The following is a 19,109-nucleotide window of genomic DNA, read 5'->3' as shown; positions in this document are numbered from 1 at the left end:
ACTAGAGATTGAACCCAGAGCCTAACATGCAAGCATTTTGCCACTTGAACTACATTCCTGTCCTTCTGATTTAATAGTGTGTGTGTGTGTGTGTGTGTGTGTGTGTGTGTGTGTGTGTGTGTGTGTGAGCGTGCTGAGAGTTGAACTGAGGGCCTGGTATTGTCCTTGAGCTTTTTTGCTCAAGGCTAACACTCTACCACTTGAGTCACAGTTCCACTTATGACATTCTGGTGTTTAATTGGAGATAAGAATTTCAGGATTTCTTCATGAACCTTCATCCTCAGATCTCAGCCTTCCTAATGGTAGGATTATAGGTGTGAGCTACCAGTTTCAGCCTGTTTTAAACATTTTTTTTATTATCTTTCAGTAGTTGTACAAAAGTTTCAACTTGTCAGTTAATGAGTGAAATGCATCTTGATCAATGTCACCTCTTTAATTTTGTTTTAGGGTTGGGTTTCACTAATTTTTCTTGAACTCCCTTGAACTATTTCTAATCTACCTCCTGAGTAGCTGGTATTACAGGCATTCCTGACCACACCAGGCCCTTTTAGTACTTCTTTGTTCATGGGCTTCCACTATTTATAGTGTCTGTCTCTGCCTAAAGAAAGTCTTATGCACAAAGCTCAGTCCTACTAAGCCCCAGTGATGACCTCTCTTTTGTGGATCTTATGGATGGAGACATGGGGCCCTATGTGGTCCATCACTGAGTTCTGGAGGCTGAAGAAAACAACCTTCAGGTGTTTTGACTTTCCCATCATGCCCGGACACTTCACATCAGATCATAGACACACGGTTCTTGATGTACACATGATAAGGATCACTGCGCTTGTCCACTTTGCGGGAACGGGTATATCCCAGGATGAGGCTGCCAACAGTGACTGCAAAAAGGAACATGACAAAGAGAATGTACATGTAGGAGTTGTCATTGCGGCCAGGGAGGCCGGTCTGCAGTGCCTCAGTCTGCTTGTTGGGTTCTGGTCCAGACCCTTGCCCTTGTCCTGGCCGGCACAGCAAGTTGTTTTGAAGAGAAGCATTTAGAGCCTTCAGCACAGCATGCAGGCTCTCATACAAGGTAACAGTCCCATTGGTAGTCTCCATAGCAATGGAAATTGAGGTAAGGGAAGATCTGTGAATGCTATGATGGTGAGAGAAAAAAGGGAAGAGATGGCTTCAGTTACTCGCAGCTTGATCAGGCCCCACTCATCAGACCTGAGCCCAAATCCTAACATCATGGTTTCCTGTCATTATGTGTTTACTTGGCTCTCTTCTCCACTATCCCACAGGCTCAATGAAGGTAGCTTTCCTCACTGCTGTATAAAAATTCTGTGATGGCACACCACAGATGCTCAATAAAAACTTGTAAATGAAGTCTTCCTGACTTCTGTACACCATATCAATCTCTCCTTTCTTTGGATTATGTAAGTCACTGAACTTCAGGCTAGAAAGCCCTTAGGTATTATTATTATTATTATTCTCAAGTTACACCTCTAGTTCTGGCTTTTTGCTGGTTAATTAGAGATCTATGAAACTGAGATCCAGATCTCAGCCTTCTGAATAGCTAGGATTATAAGTATGAGCCACCAGTGCCAGATCATTAGGAATGATTTAATCTAGCTTCTTCATTGGGAAAGTGAGACCCACATGAGTAAGTAACTAGCCCATGATCTCAGCATATCAATGGTAGAGCCAATGTGTCTACTTTCAAGACTCCTCTACATGCCAAACACACAACAGTTCACAGATCCTAAAGCCCTCCTTCATTTAGGTAGAACTATTAAAACAATGATAACATGATCATTATCCAGTCTCTTCCACAGAAAATATAATAGTCCTGACCATGCTAAACATTCGCAGGTGGCTCTATGTGTAAGTTGGGGAGCAGCATCTGAATCATACAGCAGTTCCGGGGCTAGCCCACAGTTCATGCAAGGCCTGCGGGGCCCACTGTCATCTAGGACTTGGCTGTCTCATCTGAATGAAGGAGAGGAAAATACCAAAGGCTCACAGCAGCACAATGAAATGAATGGTTCAATGAATCCCTTACCCTAGTCAGGATTGAGCTAACCCAGGTATGGGCTAAGAGACTGGGGAGGCTTGAACCCTGTGTCTGCACTCCAGGGCTCAGTGCCAGTCGAATAGGATGAAGCAGCAAGCTGGGAACTACTTCAGCTTAGAGGCAGAAATGATGAGTTCTGCTCAAGGCTTACATTCACAGGGTTGGAGACATTTGAACCAGACCTTGATTGGTTTTTAGGAGATAGAGAAGGCAAAGGAAGAATAAGCAAAGGTGCATCAACGAGAGCGTACAAACATGTTTACAAGAACAGAAGGCAGCACAAAGAGAATAGAGCATAAGGTATGTAGAAGGATAAGTTAGGATGTGGGAAAAACTGATGGAAGCCAGATCCTGGAGGCCATTGAATGCTACGCTGCAGAATTAGAACTTTATCCTTTAGGTGGAAAAAAAAAAACAACCATGAGCCAGGTATGGTAACTCATGCAATCCCAGTGACATGGGAGACAGAGATAGGAATACTGTGGGTCTAGGCAAAAGTTAGTGAGACCCTATCTCAAAAGAAAAAACTGGAAGAAAAAGAAAGAAAGAAACAAAGAAAGATAAAAGGAAGGAAGGATGAGAAAAGAGGAAGAAAGAAAGAAGAGAAAGAAACAAAGAATAAAAGAAAGCAAGCTGGGCATGATGGCACATGACTATAACCCCAGTTATGAATGAGACAGATAGAAATAGGAGGATCACAGTCCAAGAGCAGCTCTAGGCAAAAAGTCTAAGGGCTCTATACATTGACACACAATGAGACTAAAGGAGGATACACTTAGGGGAGAAACTCCTCAGTATCTAAAGTACTACTTAAAAAACAAATTCCAGAAAATGAAAACATGGGTGGTGGTTGTTACTGTAGATGTTCATTGTATTTGTTGGGTTTTGTGTGTATATGTACCAGTCCTAGGGTTTGAACTCAGGCCTAGTTGCTATCCCTGAGCCGCTTTTGCTCAGGGTTGGCACTCTACCACTTGAGCCATAACTCTACTTCCAGGTTTGTTGGTGGTTTATTGGAGATATGAGTCTCACGTACTTTCCTGCCCAGGCTGGCTTTGAACTGGCATCATTAGATTTCAGGCTCCTGAGTAACTAAGGCCTACAGGTATGTCTTTTTTGGGGTAGGGTGGCAAAAGGGGGCATAGAAATGGAGGGAGGAGAGGTGAACAAAAGCAGTTATGGTATTTAATATATACTATGCAAAAAGTAAAAGATGCAACTTATGGGCAGGGACAGGAGTAGGAAAATGAAGGAGGGGGTGACATTGTCCAAGAAGCATTGTACTCATCACTTGCTTACAGAATTGTAACCCCTTTGTACAACTCCTTAATAATAGCACCTAAAAGAGACAGAACCTTCTAGCTTCCTTGTAGACTGGAGGGGACACCAGCTGAGGAAGGTCCTGGTGACAAGGATCCTGAAATGGTTTAGGAGCAAAAGGCTGAGTCCTGGCACAGGGCAGAGGGGCTGACAAGGCGGGAGCTGGGACAGATGTGAGGTTGAGAGGTGTCTGGGTAACAGAATGGCTACCTTGAGGGTTGAAGGAAGACAGCATGTGTCTGCTCACTCTGAAGAAAATAAAAGAATAAAACTTTTGCCATCAATTCCTTATCTATCAATACAGCTCATGCCTGTCATCCTAGCTACTCAGGAGGCTGAAGATCCGAAGACTGAGGTTCAAAGCCAAGTGGAGCAAGAAAGTCTATGAGACTTTTTTGGGGGGAAGGAGTTTGTGGGGCTTGCACTCTGGACATGGGCACTGTTCCTGAGCTCTTCAGCTCTAGGCAAGCGCTCTATCACTTGAGCCACAGCACCACTTCTAGTTTTCTGGTGGTTAACTGGGGATAAAGACTTTGCTGCCAGGGCTGGCTTTGAACTGCAATCCTCAGATTTCAGCCTCCTGAGTGGCTAGGATGACAGACATGAGCCACCGGTGCTCTGCTATCTGTGAGAATCTTATCTCCAACTAACCACAAATTAAAAAACTGGAAGTAAAGCTGTGACTCAAATGGTAGAGCACCAACCCTGAGCAAAAAAAAAAAAAAAATCTAAGAGACAATGGTCTGCTCAGAGCTGCAAAATGAGGAAGAGGTAGAAGAAGAAAGAGAAAAAAAAAACCTACCTAGATACACAGAACGAACTTCAGAAACACAATGGCTCACCCAAGGTCTGTGCCTAAGGGTTGTGCAATAAGGCTTTCTCTTTCCTGTAGCAGCTTGGTCAGACCAGCCCAGAGCTGAAGTTATAGGAACTATTCAGAGGCCAAGAAACATCTGATTACTGTCTCCCCATGTCTTCACTGGGTAAGTAACCTCTGTTTAACATATGCCCAGGGAGCAGCCCAGGAGGCAGTTAAAAATCTTCCCCTACCCAAGGGTACTGGTACCTTAGTAGGAGACTTGTAGAGTCCCAAGGGAGAGATGGGAGTGGTAGAATGGAAGTCAGTAGTTACGTAGGAGCAATTGCTGTATTACCAATCAATGTGTTTGGACAGACAAAAAAATAAACACACTTCCCACAATTAACACTATAGTGTAACTTTGCTGTAAAAATCAAAGGAACACAGGCAGTGCTTGATGCTAGACAATCCAGATGGTGGAGGCAGCTTTACTTTTGTAGAGCAGAGGTCATAAAGGGTCTTCAGAATTCATTTAGTCTGAGTGCTCTCGTTTTACCATGAGAAATGGAAATATAGGCAGCTATCTTGGTGAAACTGCTTCTGGGGGGGCGTAAGTGACTTCCCTTTTCTGGGCCGCAGCTTCTATCTACATCCAAAAAAGGAAGGAGTCATGGTCAGTTCTAAGGTCCTATGACAGTCTGAATCACAATACAGTACTGTGAGATCTTGGGTGGATAGGATGGTGGGAGGAATATTTTGGGGACATGTAGAGCTCCTCAAATCCCAAGACAGAGAAAGCTGAAGAGTTTTTCTTCAGATATTTGGGTATTGTTGAGGTATTTAGATATTTCTGTAGATATTTAGACATTCCTGAATCCTGGGGCTGATTTATGCTACATATACCAGCTTTGATAAACTGAAGGATTGAGGCTGCAGATGTGGCTCAAATGATACACCAAGGGCCAAGGTTGACTTGCCAGTTTTCCCTCTTTGCAATTCCTGCCAAGGTGCTCTATTTTGAGGAAGGAGAAAACAGATTGTGATGAAGTAGAAGTAGGAGACAGTGTGGAAGACAGGTGGAGTTCTGAGGTGGGGTTCACTAAGGGGAGTAAAGAGTCACAAAACCTTTCATCCATCGGACTCTTCTGCCAATGCCTTTCTGGATGTTTGTGGTTTTAAATGGAGGAAGCTATAGTTACCCATCTTTTGGTGCTAAGTTTGGATAGGGATGGAACTGGGTAAGAGGACATTCTGTTTGGGTTGACAGAGGCAAGAGAACTGATGAAAGGAATGGTTGGTTCTCTCTACCTTGCCTCTGGGACCCTGGTTGGGGACTGATAGTCAACAACAGTGGCTATGCTGCTCCTCTTGAGTTTCTTGGCTTCCTTCTTCGGGATAGTCACTGATGACCTTGAGAGAGAAGACAGAGCTCCCGTTCCGGCAAGGCTTCTATTTGAAATACAAAAGAGATAAGTTCTTTCTTTGAAATTGTGAACAGTTACTGAACATGCTGAAAAGAACTTTAAAGATCATTGCTGAATGTCAGTGGCTTACGCCTATAATCATAGCTGCTCAGGAGACTGAGATTTGAGGACCTTAGTTTGAAGCTAACCCAGACAGGAAAGTCCATCAGACTTTTATCACCAATAGACTCCCCAAAAAGCCAGAAGTGGAGCTGTGGATCAATTGGTAGAGCCCTAGACTTAAGCAAAACACTCAGGAATAGCACTCAGGCCATGAGCTCAAACCCCAAGACCGGTACACACATACACACACACACAACAGCAGTTTGGATTCTAGGCCCCACCTCTGTTCTGTAGTTGGGGAAACTGATGTTCCAGTATGAGAAGTGACTAGTCTAAAATAGCCCAGTCAGTAAATGGCAGAGCTTGAATGAGAACCTGGTTTGTTGTGCTCGGTCTAGATGTTTTTTCCACAACTAACAGCAGTGTTCCCCTCGCTGAGCTACGTATCATACCAAATGCAGCCTCCTCACGTTATGGGGCATCCTTTCTTCTCCAGACACTGTCTTTTCCTGCACTACAGGCCCTGCCAATCTTAGTCCAGGATCCAATAGGGGAGATATTGGGAAGTTTGGAAGGGAAGTTAACGTTCCTCTATTGTCTTGTTTCCCAAGGCTCTTCTACTCTCATTGAATGCCAAACTCGCATTTCCCTCACATAAACAAGTTCTCATTAAATGTACTACACTTCAAACTTAGCCAGTCTCTAACAGTCTAAAACTTGTCATGTGATGTGATGGATGAACTGAATATCTTGGTGCAATTTTTCTTGAAGTTTCTCTCTAGGGAAAAAGTGAAACTCCATCATTGGTTCTTTTTAGTTCCTCATTGCTGTGTTCAGCTATTCTTTCTGGATGAGTATCTTAAGAGTCTGGAGTTAAGAAAGAAACAGGCAGGTAGAAAGTCACAGAAAGCAAGAAAGGGGTCCAAAAGCAAGTCGTGGGATGTTTTAGTGTTGCCACTGTCCTCAGGGTGATCTCTGTCACTACTGTGAACTGGAGGGCTGTAGTGTGGGAGAGGAGCTGAAGGTATAGGCTTTAATATGTCATTGGAAGGAGACACAGGAACAGGGGAGGGAAGGGATCTTGAGGATCACACTATTGGTGTATAACCCCTGTATTCAACCAGCAGAAAAAACAGCCCCCAAAGGAAATCACTTGCTCAAGGTCTTACAACCTAGTTGAGCTGGAGCTGGCACCAGAAACCAGATGTCCTGACTCTCCTTCCACAGATCTTTCCACTCTAAGTTCCCTGCTTCCTGCCAAGTGGAACTGAAAGTCTTCTGTCATTCAAACTCCTTAGGATGTAACCCTGCCAATGGCCCCATCTCCTTACGGTTCTCCACAGTGCCCATGGCTGACGCTGAGCCACATGCCATTCTCCAAATGTCTCTGACCTTTGGATAACTTTTACACTTGCTTACTCTGTTTCTTTAGCCAAGAATTACCTTCTCCTTTCTGTGTTTTTGGTACCAGTTCAGGGGCTTGAACTCATGTCCTAGGCACGGTCCTTGAGGGTTATTACTTATTTATTTTGCTTAAGGCTAGCACTCTATAATTTGAGCCACATCTCTACTTCCAGATTTCTGGTGGTTCACTGGAAATAAGAGTCTCATGGACTGTCTTGCCCAGGCTGGCTTTGCACTATGATCCTCAGATCTCAGTCTCCTGAGTAGCTAGGATTACAGCCCTGAGCCACTAGCACTCTGCTCCTTTTTCCTTTCTATCTGTTCAGCAAACTTCTACTCATCCTTCAAGAACCATCTCTAGTGTCACTTGTTTAAATCTTCCCAGAGACAACACTTTCTTTATTCTCTAGCCTATTAGTCTCTCCCTTTTGTCTATGCCCAATGTGCACTGCACAAAGCTTTATTAGAACATGATGTTGTAATTGTGTGTGGAATGTCTTCTCTTCTATGAGAGCATCCCTCTCTCTTTAATACACACTCCCACTGACTTATGAAGACAGTTTTCTGTACTTAAAAAAAAAAAAAAAGCAACTTTAAGGGCGGGACAAAAGGTTCCCTCTAGACTGGGAAAGAAAGGCTGAAAGCAAAGAAGCCACTGGATCAGCTGGCATGAGTTAGGGGAAGATGAATTCTGAGCCTCTTCTGCCAAGACACTCCTTGCACTTGAACCCCACTTAATCCAAAGGGCAAACATTCTTGGCCCCCAAACAAGTCACCGGCTTTGCAAGTCTCTTCCCTATGTACTCACGTAGGGTGTGGCCATACACACCCACACACTGTGCACAGACACACAGTCCAAGTCCCAGTCTTGGCCTGTGATCTTGCTTTGCAAGAGTACTTTTCAGGACTCCAATCTTTGCTATATGTTGCCTTGTGTGACCTTGAGTGCTGTATTTGTTTCCTCTGAACCACATCTGCAGGATGGAGGCAATTATCCCTGACCTGCTTACCTCACACAAGGAATGAAGGAGACAATAGATGGGAAAGTGTTGTAGAGACTGCAAACACCAGAGAAAATGATTGTACAGCCTGGCCACACTGTTCTTATTTCTGTCTCCATATCTCTCTAGAGATATTGCCAAGATCAGATACCCCCTCTACCTATTGGCTCAGCAGAACCCAGGGGGGTTCTTAGTGCTCACATCTTGTTCTCAGAAATGCTTTCCTTCTTCAAAACTCTTCCTTGTTCCTCACCTTCTCTGATGATCTCTGGAGTCCTTATCATTCATAAACATCAGTTGTGTCCTGGTCATCAAGAGACCTGGGTTTCTGCCCACTTTGACCAGCAGGTGTAGCCTTTTTTTTGGCGGGGGGGTCCGGTCATGGAGCCTGAACTCTGGGCCTGGGCACTGTTCCTCAGCTCTTCAGCTCAAGGCTAGCGCTCTACTACTTGAGCCACAGCGCCATTTCCAGCTTTTTTCTTTTTGCTTATGTGGTGCTGAGGACTCGAACCCAGGGCCTCAGGCATGCAAGGCAAGCGCTCTACCACTGAGCCACCTTCCCAGCCCCCAGGTATAGCCTTTGTCTTAGTTAAGTCCCTTCCCCACTCCAAGCTTCCTTTCCCATCAATAAGATGGGGTTTTTCGTCTCATCACCCTCTTAGAAAGTATCATAAGCAAGAACACACTTTGCATAGAATGTGCTTTGGCAAGTGTGAAGTGAAAGGAATGGAGAATCTTGGTGGTTTTAATCCTAAGGAGTTCAAAGAATCTGAAAGCAGTTTTTATGCCTCAAGCATGATTTTCCTGGTAGAGCACCACCCTGGAGTGAAAAAGCTCAGGGACAACACCCAGGTCTTGAGTTCAAGCCCCAAGACCAGTGAAAAAGAAAAGGAAGAAATGGAGGAGGAGGAGGAGGAGGAGGAAGAGGAGGAGAAGGAGAAGAAGGAGAAGAAGGAGAAGAAGAAGAAGAAGAAGAAGAAGAAGAAGAAGAAGAAGAAGAAGAAGAAGAAGAGGAAGAGGAAGAGGAAGAGGAAGAAGAAGAAGAAGAAGAAGAAGAAGAAGAAGAAGAAGAAGAAGAAGAAGAAGAAGAAGAAGAAGAAGAAGAAGAAGAAGAAAGGAGGGGGAGGAGGAGGGAGGAGGAGGGAAGAGAGGGAAGAAGAGGAAAGCAGCAGCAGCAGCAGGGACATCGCCCAGGGCAGGCTTCAAGCCCTGGGACCAGCAAAAGGAAGAATGAGAAGCCGCCGCGGAGTGCCGGCGTCGGAGGGGGTCGGATGGGGTGAGAGTGGATCAGCCTCGGCGAGCCCGTGGACCCGGGCTCTACCCAGCCCGCAGCTGACCGCGAGTCCCTGCCGTCGCTTCCCGCGGGCGGGCGCGGACCGGGCCGGCGCGCGCGTTTCTGGCGGTGGAGGAGTGTCGGCGGCCGGCGGGCGCGCGGGAGCACTGTGCAACCCCGCGCGGCCTCTAGGCGGAGCACCCAAGCGCCGCTTCCCGCGTGCAGCCGCGGGACCCCTCGGTGGTTGAACTGCCCCCCACGTCGGATCCGCGTTCCCCTGGAGAAGGGCCATGGCTCTCCGGCGCGCACACCCACGGTGCCAGCCCGCCTGCGGCGTCGCGTGCCCGGCCCCCGCCGTGCGCCTTACCCGCCGCTCCCGCAGGCTCGAGGACGACCGCCCGCACGTGGATGCCGCTCCCTGTGCTCCGAGCTGGCCCGGGTTCCGAGCGGACGTCCCGCACCGCCCTGCGCCCTCGGGGCTCTGCGCGCTCCCCTCGCGCGCGGCGCCCTCCTCTGGTCTTCCCCCGGCCCCTCCTCCCGCCCCGCCCCTGCACGCCCTCTCCTCCCCACGCAGGTTTCGGGCACCCCAGTCCAGATCCCCGGCCCGGCCGCCTGTGCGCACTGGCTTTCGCGTCCCAGGACCGACAGCTTCCGGGACCTCTTTCTTGCTCCACGTGGCTTCGGCTCAGCTCAGCCTGAGGCCGATCCTGATCGGGAAAGCAAGCAAAGCTGGGGTGCTGCCGCAATCAGGCCTGGCTCTGAAATGACTGTGTGGTGGTGGCCGGCAGGGCATTGCTCCTCCCTGGGCCTTGACTTCCTCGCAGCAAAATGGGTGTCTTTCCTGTGTGCATTCTTCACAAGCTTATGGTGGGATCGATTGAGTTATCAGAATCCGAAATCTTAAAACTGGAAGATGGCCTATCACCCTTCGCTCACCGCTGTAGTCCTAGCTATTCAGGAGGTTGAGATCTGAGCATCAAGGTTAGAAGCAGGCTCTGGCAGGAAAATCTGTGAGGCATTTTTCTTCTCCAATAAATCACACACACACACACACACACACACACACACACACACACACACGTGGAACTGTGGCTCAAATGGTAGAGTGTTAGCCTTGAGCAATAGGGCCTCAGGGAAAGCACCCAGGCCCTGAGTTCAAGCTCCAGGACCAGCACAAAACCAAACAAACAAAAACAGAAAGGATACCAGAGAAAAATCAAACACAAACTGTTATAAAGACCAGATGTAGATGCTCAAATTGGGGAGGGGGCTTGCCCATCCCAAGCAAGTCAGTGGCCGAGTTGAGACTCAGAATCTGGCACATCCCTCTCTCCATGTGGGGAACAGGTGTCTCCTTTGGCTGTTCCTCTCCTGCCTGATCAACTTAACCTGGCTCACATCCTAACTGGTCTCTATCCCAGAGTACTCCATTTTCCAGCAACCTGGACCTCACACAGATGATTGCCGGTGACATTGCAGGTTCCAGGGAGCTTCTGAAGTGAAAATGAGGAGGCTAGCAGTCCTGAAATGAGAGAAACTTGGCAACTGCCTTGGGGAGCCCTTTGTCCAACCACATAATAATTAGTAAACTCAGGCCAATTCTCCCATCCTCTTGCAAACAAAAGGGTCCTCTGAGATGTCTGAGATATAATTTTAATCACAGAGTTTCAGGATGCAGTATCTAAGAAGTGCCATCATTAAAATAAAAAGATCTACCACATGGTAGGCAGATTTTGTTTGTTGTTGCTCTGTGTGTGTGTGTGTGTGTGTGTGTGTGTGTGTGGTGTGTGTGTGTGTGTGTGTGTGTGCATGCGCACGCACGCAATCAGGCTTGAGCTCTCCTTTGATATTTTGGCTCATGGTTGGTATACTAACACCTGAGCCTCACCTCCAGTTCAGCTTTTTTGTTTGTTTGTTTGGCCAGTCCTGGGTCTTGAACCCAGGGCCTGGGCACTGTCCTTGAGCTTCCTTTTTGCTCAAGGCTAGCACTCCATCACTTCAGTCACAGTACCACTTCTGGCTTTTTCTGTTCTGTGGTACTGAGGAATCAAACCCAGGGCTTCATACATGCTAGGCAAGCACTCTACAGTAAGCCCCATTCCCAGCCCCATTTCAGCTTTTTTGATAGTTAATTAGAGTTTAGTTTTGTGGTCTTTATAGTTCAGCCTCCTGAGTAGCTAGGATTACAGGTGTGAGCCACTGGTGGATGGCTTAAGCAGTCTGTACAATATTGCTAATCTCCATCAAAAACATTATTTCTGTGTTGTTCCTATGGTCCACCTGTTCTTCTTTGAGGGACTGGGGCTCACTGCTCTCAGAAGTCATCCTGAGCCATATAGTATCAGTTTTCAGCCTTCCTACAAACTGTTGGGGAAGCATGATTTAACAAAGTAGACTTTCGGGCTCTATTCCAAAGGTCTTCATTCAGGAGATCTGGAACAGAGCCCAGAAATCAGCATTTCTGATTTGTAAATGTTCAGATGGAAATGGTGCTAGAGGAAACAGCCTTGGCTCCATCAGGGTTTCCTCCCAGATCCTGCCAGGGCTTGCTTTCACTCTATTACAATGACAAGTATTCATGACAAAAGTAGCTATCTGCCCACTTCAGCTAATAGCTATTCGTTCTTGGAAGACAGAGATTATCTCCAATTCTAATGGCATGTGGAACCACGCCATCTTAGAGATCTAGCATCATTAAATGAGAGAAAATAAGTTCAGAGGACTTGGTTTTCTAGTTAACTCCCTCACCCAGTGCAGTTTCTATCTTCATGAATTGCACACTTACAGAGACAGGGAGCTCATTGCTTTCATTGCAGTGGGCAGCTTGGATTGTAACAGTATTCTCACATTTTGAAAACCAAAAGCAAAACCAAACAATCTACTATCTTTGGAAAGAAATGTCCTCTTCACCTGACTTACAAAACTGTAACCACTTTGTACATCACCTTTATAATAGCAATTTAAAAAAAAAACTACCACCAGCTGGGCATTGGTGGCTTACACCTGTAATCCTAGCTACTCAGGAGGCTAAGACCTGAGGATCTCGGTTCAAAACCAGCCTTGGCAGGAAAGTCCATGAGACTCTTATCTCCAATTAACCACCAGAAAACCAGAAGTGGTGGTATGGCTCAATGTGGTAGAGTGCTAGCCTTGAGCAAAAGAGCCCAGGGAGGGCTGGGAATGTGGCTTTGTGGTAGAGTGCTTGCCTAGCATGCATAAAGCCCTGGGTTCAGTGCCTCAGTACCACATAAATAGAAAAAGCTGGAAGTTGCATTGTGGCTCATGTGGTAGGCTGCTAATCTGGAGCAAAAGAAGCTCAGAGACAGCATCCAGGCCCTGATTTCAAGCCTCAGGACTGGCAAAAAAAAAAAGCCCAGGAACTGTGCCCAGGCCCTGAGTTCAAGCCCCATGGTTGACAAAAAAAAAAAAAAAAAGAATCACCCCCCAAACACCCAAAACCCTGAAACAAAACAAAAAATTCACAAAATAACCCCACAAAAAACCTACCACCTTTTACTCCTACCCTTTGGTACTTGATCTGTTGGAGATATAAAGTAAAAGCCTGATCTTTGTTGCCTTTTTCAGTCCTTCAAGATTTAAGGTCTTCTGGGCACTGGTGGCTCACACCTGTAATCCTACCTACTCAAGAAGCTGAAATCTGAGTACCATGGTTCAAAGCCAGTTTAAACAGAAAGGTGCATGTGACTCTATCTTCAAATAACCCACAAAAAGCTGTAAGTAGAGGCATGGCTCAAGTAGTAGAGTGCCATCCTTGAGCAAAAAAGCTAAGAGTTAGGATCCAGGACCTGAGTTCAAGCCCCAGTACTGGTAGGTACATACACACAGACACACAGACACACACACAGACACAGACACAGACACACACACACACACACACACACACACACACACACACACACACTAAGTTCTCTCCTCTATCTATTAGGAAAGGAAGTTGGCTCCCCTCATTTTCCCCAATTATGGCTTGCAGGCTTGCAATGAGACTTAGATGAAATAAAGTATATAATACTCACAGAGCTGGGCTTAGCATGAGGCCTGTGCTGAATTGGTATTGGATGAGAAAGGGAGGAAACCCCTGAGTAGCCCACAGGAGGAACTCCTTCATGCAAAGGGACACAAGGTCCTGACATAGGGGCAGAGGAAGGCAAAGAAAATGGGGTGGAGGCTGAGGCAGGGTAAGCTGACTGAATGGATGAGGGAAACATTAGAGGTACACCTCCTTTGAGTCTGTTTAAAAAGGGAGGCCTTCTTTTACCATCATATGTCCAAATTCTCGTGCCCTTCTCTCCTTCTTTATCCCCTCCCCTGCCTTGTTCTCATCCAGGTGGTTATGATATATTTCACTTACTATTCCCCCCCACCCCATGTCTTTCTCTGTCTCTCTGTCTGCCTATACTGGGGCTTGCACTCAGGACCAGAGTGATATCCTTTAGCTTTTTCATTCAGAGATGACACTCTGCCACTTGAGCCACACTTCCACTGCTGCCTTTTTTTAAATTGGAGATAAGAGTCTATATATAGACTTTTCTACCTAGACAGCAATCCTCATCTCAGCCTCTTGAGTAGCTAGGATTACAGGAATGGCTACCAGTGCCCAGTGTCATTCACTATTCTTTTTTGGTCTGTTGGTGGTATCCTTGCTGTGCCCTCAGTTGGTCTCTATCTGCCTATCAGCCCTCTCAGAGCTTTCCCTAACTGTGGGTCCCTCTTTCCTCTTTCCCTTTAGGCCACGGAGTGGCAATAATGCCAATGTTTCAAGCTCCAGGGTACCCACTCCCTGCACATCTCTGAGTAGAGTCTTCTCAAACTGCTTCCTGAAGGAACTTGATTGATAAAGAGACTCTTTTTTGGTGCTCCTATAGCTCCTCAAGCCACAAAAGTTGAGGGAGTAGTCAGCTGAGCACATCTCTGGGTCCTGGACCATATCATTGTACCATGTTAAGTCTCAAGTTCCTTGCCATTAAACAGGAATCTAGGTCGTGAAAACTTCATAGTATTCAGGGGAAGCATTTTGAAAGCTATGGAGGAATTATTATTGGCTTTCCTACCAGCTTCTGGAAGGAAGGACAATGTTTCAAAGGTTTTAGGTACTTGTAAACTCCCAGGTGTCAAAGGATTATGTGGCAGCAGAACAATAACAAAAAAACTATTGGCATTGACTTAGGTTTTCCCTTTTAGAAGAATGGATTTTAGCAGGCTGTAGACCAGGATCTAAGCACAAGTGGTTCAGATCTGAAGGGATCCCAGAAACTACCATTAGGAAATTAGGTAGTGAGGTAGAGGTGTGGGACTTACAATAAAATGTCCCCTTAGCTGTATGCCCATGGCTCATATCTATAATCTTACTACTCAGGAGAAAGTGCAAGAGACTCTTATCTCCAATTAACCACCAGAAAACCAGAAGTGGCACTGTAGCTCAAACTGGCACAGCACTAGCCTTGAGCAAAAAGAACTCAAGGACAGCACTCAGGCCCCAAGTTCAAGCCTCATGACTGACAAAAATTGTGTCCTTTAAGCAAGTTTAGTTCTTTTAGGGTCTTCTAGAGACCCCTAGAGGAGAGGCTGGGGAGGAGACCCCTGGGGGAGAGGCTAGCAGAGTTGGTCATTGGCTGAGAACTGCTTCTTCAGGGGGATGAGGGGAGAAGGGGGCGCATTTTATTTTATTTGTGTTTTGTTTTTGTTGGTCATGGGGCTTGAACTCTGGGAGGGGCGGGCACATTAAGTGTTTATACAGACTGGCACATGGGTTGATATCTGTTGCCCATCCAAAAATCCTCAGACAAAAGACAGGCAGTTTAGAAGTCGATCTGTGGAACAGAAATGGAAAAGTCAGAGCACCTGCTATCATCTGGAGCAGGACATGCACTCAAGCCGCCAAGCCACTTCTCACCACAGAGATTTGCATGTTTCTCCTGACCTCTCTTCTGAGGCCATTAGTGGACCTGGAATATCTTGGCCTTCCCTGGAGAATAGAATCTCTCTCTTCTTTGTTGGGAGTTACCCTTTCCTATCTCCCTTGTTTCTAGCCCATGTGGTTCAGATGAGGCTGAGCCCTAAATGCTGGTTCCCAAGGGGTTGTGACCAGCCCTTCTTAGCATAGGAATTTGTCCAGTTCCTTCTAGAGCCTTAGGCTGAATGTATATAAAAGTAGGTGTGGCTAAGCTGCAGAATCTAGCTATGGTAGTACCAGAAGTTTTCTCTGTTACCACACAGGACAGAATAAAGCCAATTCTAAGGTAAGCAGAGTTAACTGATAGAGCAAGAAAGACTGGGCTGGGAATGTGGCTCAGTGGTAGAGTGCTTGATTTGCATGCATGAGGCCCTGGGTTTGAGTCCTTAGCACCACATAAACAGAAAAAGCTGGAAGTAGCGCCGTGGCTCAAGTGGTAGAGCACTAGCCTTGAGCTGGAGAGCTGAGGGACAGTGCCCAGGCCCAGAGTTCAAGCCTCATGACTGAAACAAAAAAAAGAAAAAGAAAGACTAAGTCTTGAAGTCATGTTTGAGACTCAAGAATTATTCCTGTCTCAAGACTTATCCCAAGATTTTTCAGTTATAAGATCTAAAGAGTCTTGTCCTTCTTTTCATAGTGCTGAGATTGAAACCATGTCCTTGTACATGCTAGGCAAATGCTTTACCACTGAACTACATCCTCCACTCTGAAATATTCTTTTTTTCATTTTAGTTAGTGTGGGCTGAGTTTTCTGTTGCTTACAACCTAGAGTTCTACCCAACTCAGTGCCGCCTTCAGCCATGACTGCCTCTTCCTCCCCTTTAAGTTTATTGCATCTTTTTGTATGTTCCTGATGAACACTGCTCTCAGTCCATGTGTATTTTATTATACACACCTGTTTACCAGTATATCTCCTTCCCCAGGCTGTGTGATCTTTGTAAAACATGGACCTGTTCTGACCCATAACTGTCTTCAAGCCCAAGACATATTGACACACCTTATACTAGATAATACCAGGAATACTGTCTTCAATCTTAAGCAACACAGCTTGGAGACACATTAGTCAATGGAAGTCCACTAAAAAGAAGTCTATGATGTGGATCCAGAAACTATTTTTGTGTGTATCTATGCCAGTCTTGGGGCTTGAGACCCAGGCTCAGGTGCTATCCCTAAGCTTTTGTGTACAAGGCTAGCACTTTAAACTGGCATTGAATTGTGATCCTCAGATCTCAGCCTCCTGAGTAGATAGGGTTACAGACATATGTCCCTAGCACCTCTCCATCCTTTTAAAACCATTTTAGTGGTCTTTGTTAGTTTTTATTGTCAGTCATGGGGCTTGAACTCTAGGCCTGGGCGCTGTCCCTAAGTTCTTCAGCTCAAGGCTAGCACTCTACCACTTGAGCCACAGTGCCACTTCTGGACTTTTCTGTTTATGTGATGTTGAGGAATTGAACCCAGGGCCTCATGCATGCTAGGCAAACACTCTACCATTGAGCCACCTTCCCAGCCCCTGATTTTAGTGGTCTTTGTGATGATGTACCAAGCTACATTGGGAGGCTGAGATTGGGGGGAAAGTGAGGACAGATCAGCTTGGGCAGAAAAAGATTTCATCTCCATGGAAGGGAGGCTGGCTGCAGCTGCACATGCCTGTGATCCCAGGGGCAATGGAAAGCCTACACAGTAGGTGAATGGAGGCTTAGGTTTGCACCTGGAAAGCAAGGCCTTATCTTAAAAAGTAACTAATGAAAAGTGTGGCTGAAGGCATGGCTCAGAAGCCTAGCAGGTGGGAGAATACATATATACTTGTTATCTACATCATAAGTACTACTCCCCCCCCCAAAGGAAACAAAAATGAAAAGGATTACTAGATTATGTGTGCAAAAGTTTGATTATTACTTTAGGTATTATAGTATGGTGTGGTGATTGTCAAGTTACAAAATCAGATATAGATTTTGATTTAAATTGCAAGAAATAACGTTTTCATAGGAGTGTCCAGAGAGAAAGGCTTTTGGTTCAAAGCAAGGGCCACTTAGTCATCCTGTAGGAGCTGGTTCTAACACCTGTCTGGTTTCCTGCCAGGCTCCCTGAAGGAACTCCATGTGGGACAAGCAACTGTCCCTGGTCACATCCTCACTCTCAGCACTCTTTCCCTGGACCATGGACAATCTGTTTCTGAGGAAAACACTCTGAGCAAACAAGAAGGTTTGCTTTGTTGTTGTTGTTGTTGGGGGGCGGGGAAGGGAGAGCCAGGGTATTGAATATCCTCCTTTGTATGCTCAGCTTCCTTCCTTGAGGAAGGGCCCTGGGGGTGGGAACGGGAGGTAGAAAGCAGACTGGCAGGAAGGAGAGTCAGGAATCCACCATAGTGGCCTGACCTAATGCCGTAGGCCCAACCCCTGCCAGACTGTAGCCTTCAAGCTCTGCATCCTCTCTGGCTCTGTCCACCTGATGTTAGAGGCGCTTCTCCAGGATGCCAGCCTCTGTCAACCCCAGGCTGGGAATCTGGGACTGATTTTGTCCCTTACCAACCACATGACTTCTCTGGAAGTCTTGGGGTTTTTCATTCATCAAATACCCCTACCTGTCTTGCTGGGTTAATGAATGAGATAGCTATTTTATCTCTTTCTTGGTCCCTGTGCCACTTTTGTACCACCTGCTCCTCTTCCTTACCCTAAGTGTCACATTTGTCAGTTCTCAGCCCTCATCTCTCCTCCTGCTCCATTTCTAAGCCATCACTGCCCTCCCCCTGCCTCCATGCTTCGTTCAGCTGTTTGTTGGCTTTTTCTATTTGGATCTCCTACAAGTGTCTCAAACTTGATTTGTCAAAAATGAACCCCATCATCTTCTTTTCCAGACTTGGGTCTTCATCCAGTGTTCTCCATCTCAGCAATATCTTTGGCATCTATCTACCTACTCACTCAGGTCAGAAACCTGGGGTTTTCTTTAATTCTGCCCCAATATTCATGATGGCAGCATTCCCTACTGTATGGCATGGGAAACAGAAAGCTAGACTGAAGTACAGCAGAATGAAGGCAACATGCACCATGAAGAATGGCAAGAGAGGGAGAGAGAGAGATGCAGAGAGAGAGAGGCAGAGAGACAGAGACAGAGAGAGAGAGAACGAGAGGGGGGGTCACTACAGGACTTCAGTGTCCAGTCCTGTTATTTTTGTTTGTAAGGTGTGTGTGTGTGTGTGTGTGTGTGTGTGCGCGCGCGCGTGCGCTAGTATTGAGATTTGAACTTAGAGCCTGGGTGCTATCTCTTTTCCTTTATCACTCAAAACTGCCACTCTACCACTTGAACCATAGCTCTACTTCTGGCTTTTTTTTGTTTTTTTGGTGGTTAATTGGAGATAAGAGTCTCATTGCCAGGCACCGGTGGTTCATGCCTATAATCCTAGCTACTCAGGTGGCTGAGATCTGAGGATCGTGGTTTAAAGCCAGCCCCGGCAATAAAGCCTGTGAGATTCTTATCTCCAATTAACCACCAGAAAACCAGAAATGGCACTGTGGCTCAAGTGGTAGAGCTCTAGCCTTGAGCTGAAGAGATAAGGGATAGTGTCTAGGCCCAGAGTTCAAGCCCCACGACTGACAAAAAAAAAAAAAGTCTCACGGACTTTCCTGCCCATGTTGGCTTCAAACCAAGATCTTCAGATCTCAGCCTCCTTAGTAGCTAAGGTTACAGGTGTGAGCCACTGGGGCCCAGCTTCTTGTCTTGTTCTTGAGTCAGCTGCGGTGTTACCATTGGACTCCAATGAGA

The 19,109-nt window shown here is 46.3% G+C and overlaps 1 protein-coding gene across 3 annotated transcripts; it reads right to left on the bottom strand.

Annotated features, from left to right (window-relative positions):
• Window positions 1-320: 320 nt before the first annotated feature.
• On the bottom strand, window positions 321-9,859 carry Kcne3 (potassium voltage-gated channel subfamily E regulatory subunit 3). Of its 3 annotated transcripts, XM_042688957.1 has the most exons (4): window positions 9,747-9,859; window positions 5,484-5,624; window positions 4,443-4,821; window positions 321-1,135 (listed from the first exon to the last, which is right to left on the bottom strand). In XM_042688957.1, the coding sequence occupies exon 4, from the start codon at window positions 1,096-1,098 to the stop codon at window positions 775-777; it is 324 nt and encodes a 107-aa protein (XP_042544891.1). In that variant the 5' UTR covers window positions 1,099-1,135; window positions 4,443-4,821; window positions 5,484-5,624; window positions 9,747-9,859; the 3' UTR covers window positions 321-774. The 3 variants fall into 3 exon arrangements, with proteins under 3 accessions (XP_042544891.1, XP_042544884.1, XP_042544901.1); XM_042688950.1 differs by lacking the exon at window positions 4,443-4,821; XM_042688967.1 differs by lacking the exons at window positions 4,443-4,821; window positions 5,484-5,624.
• Window positions 9,860-19,109: the final 9,250 nt, after the last annotated feature.

This window comes from Dipodomys spectabilis, unplaced genomic scaffold (genome assembly GCF_019054845.1).
Source record: "Dipodomys spectabilis isolate Male_0828 unplaced genomic scaffold, ASM1905484v1 ptg000003l, whole genome shotgun sequence".
Lineage (NCBI taxonomy): Eukaryota > Metazoa > Chordata > Mammalia > Rodentia > Heteromyidae > Dipodomys > Dipodomys spectabilis.
The sequence above is the reverse complement of the archived record's forward strand: the minus strand, read 5'-3'. Positions and strand labels throughout refer to the sequence as shown.

Excerpts from the sequence above, each read along its gene's own strand:
- Kcne3 (XM_042688957.1), bottom strand. The coding sequence starts at position 1,098 with ATGGAGACTACCAATGGGACTGTTACCTTGTATGAGAGCCTGCATGCT.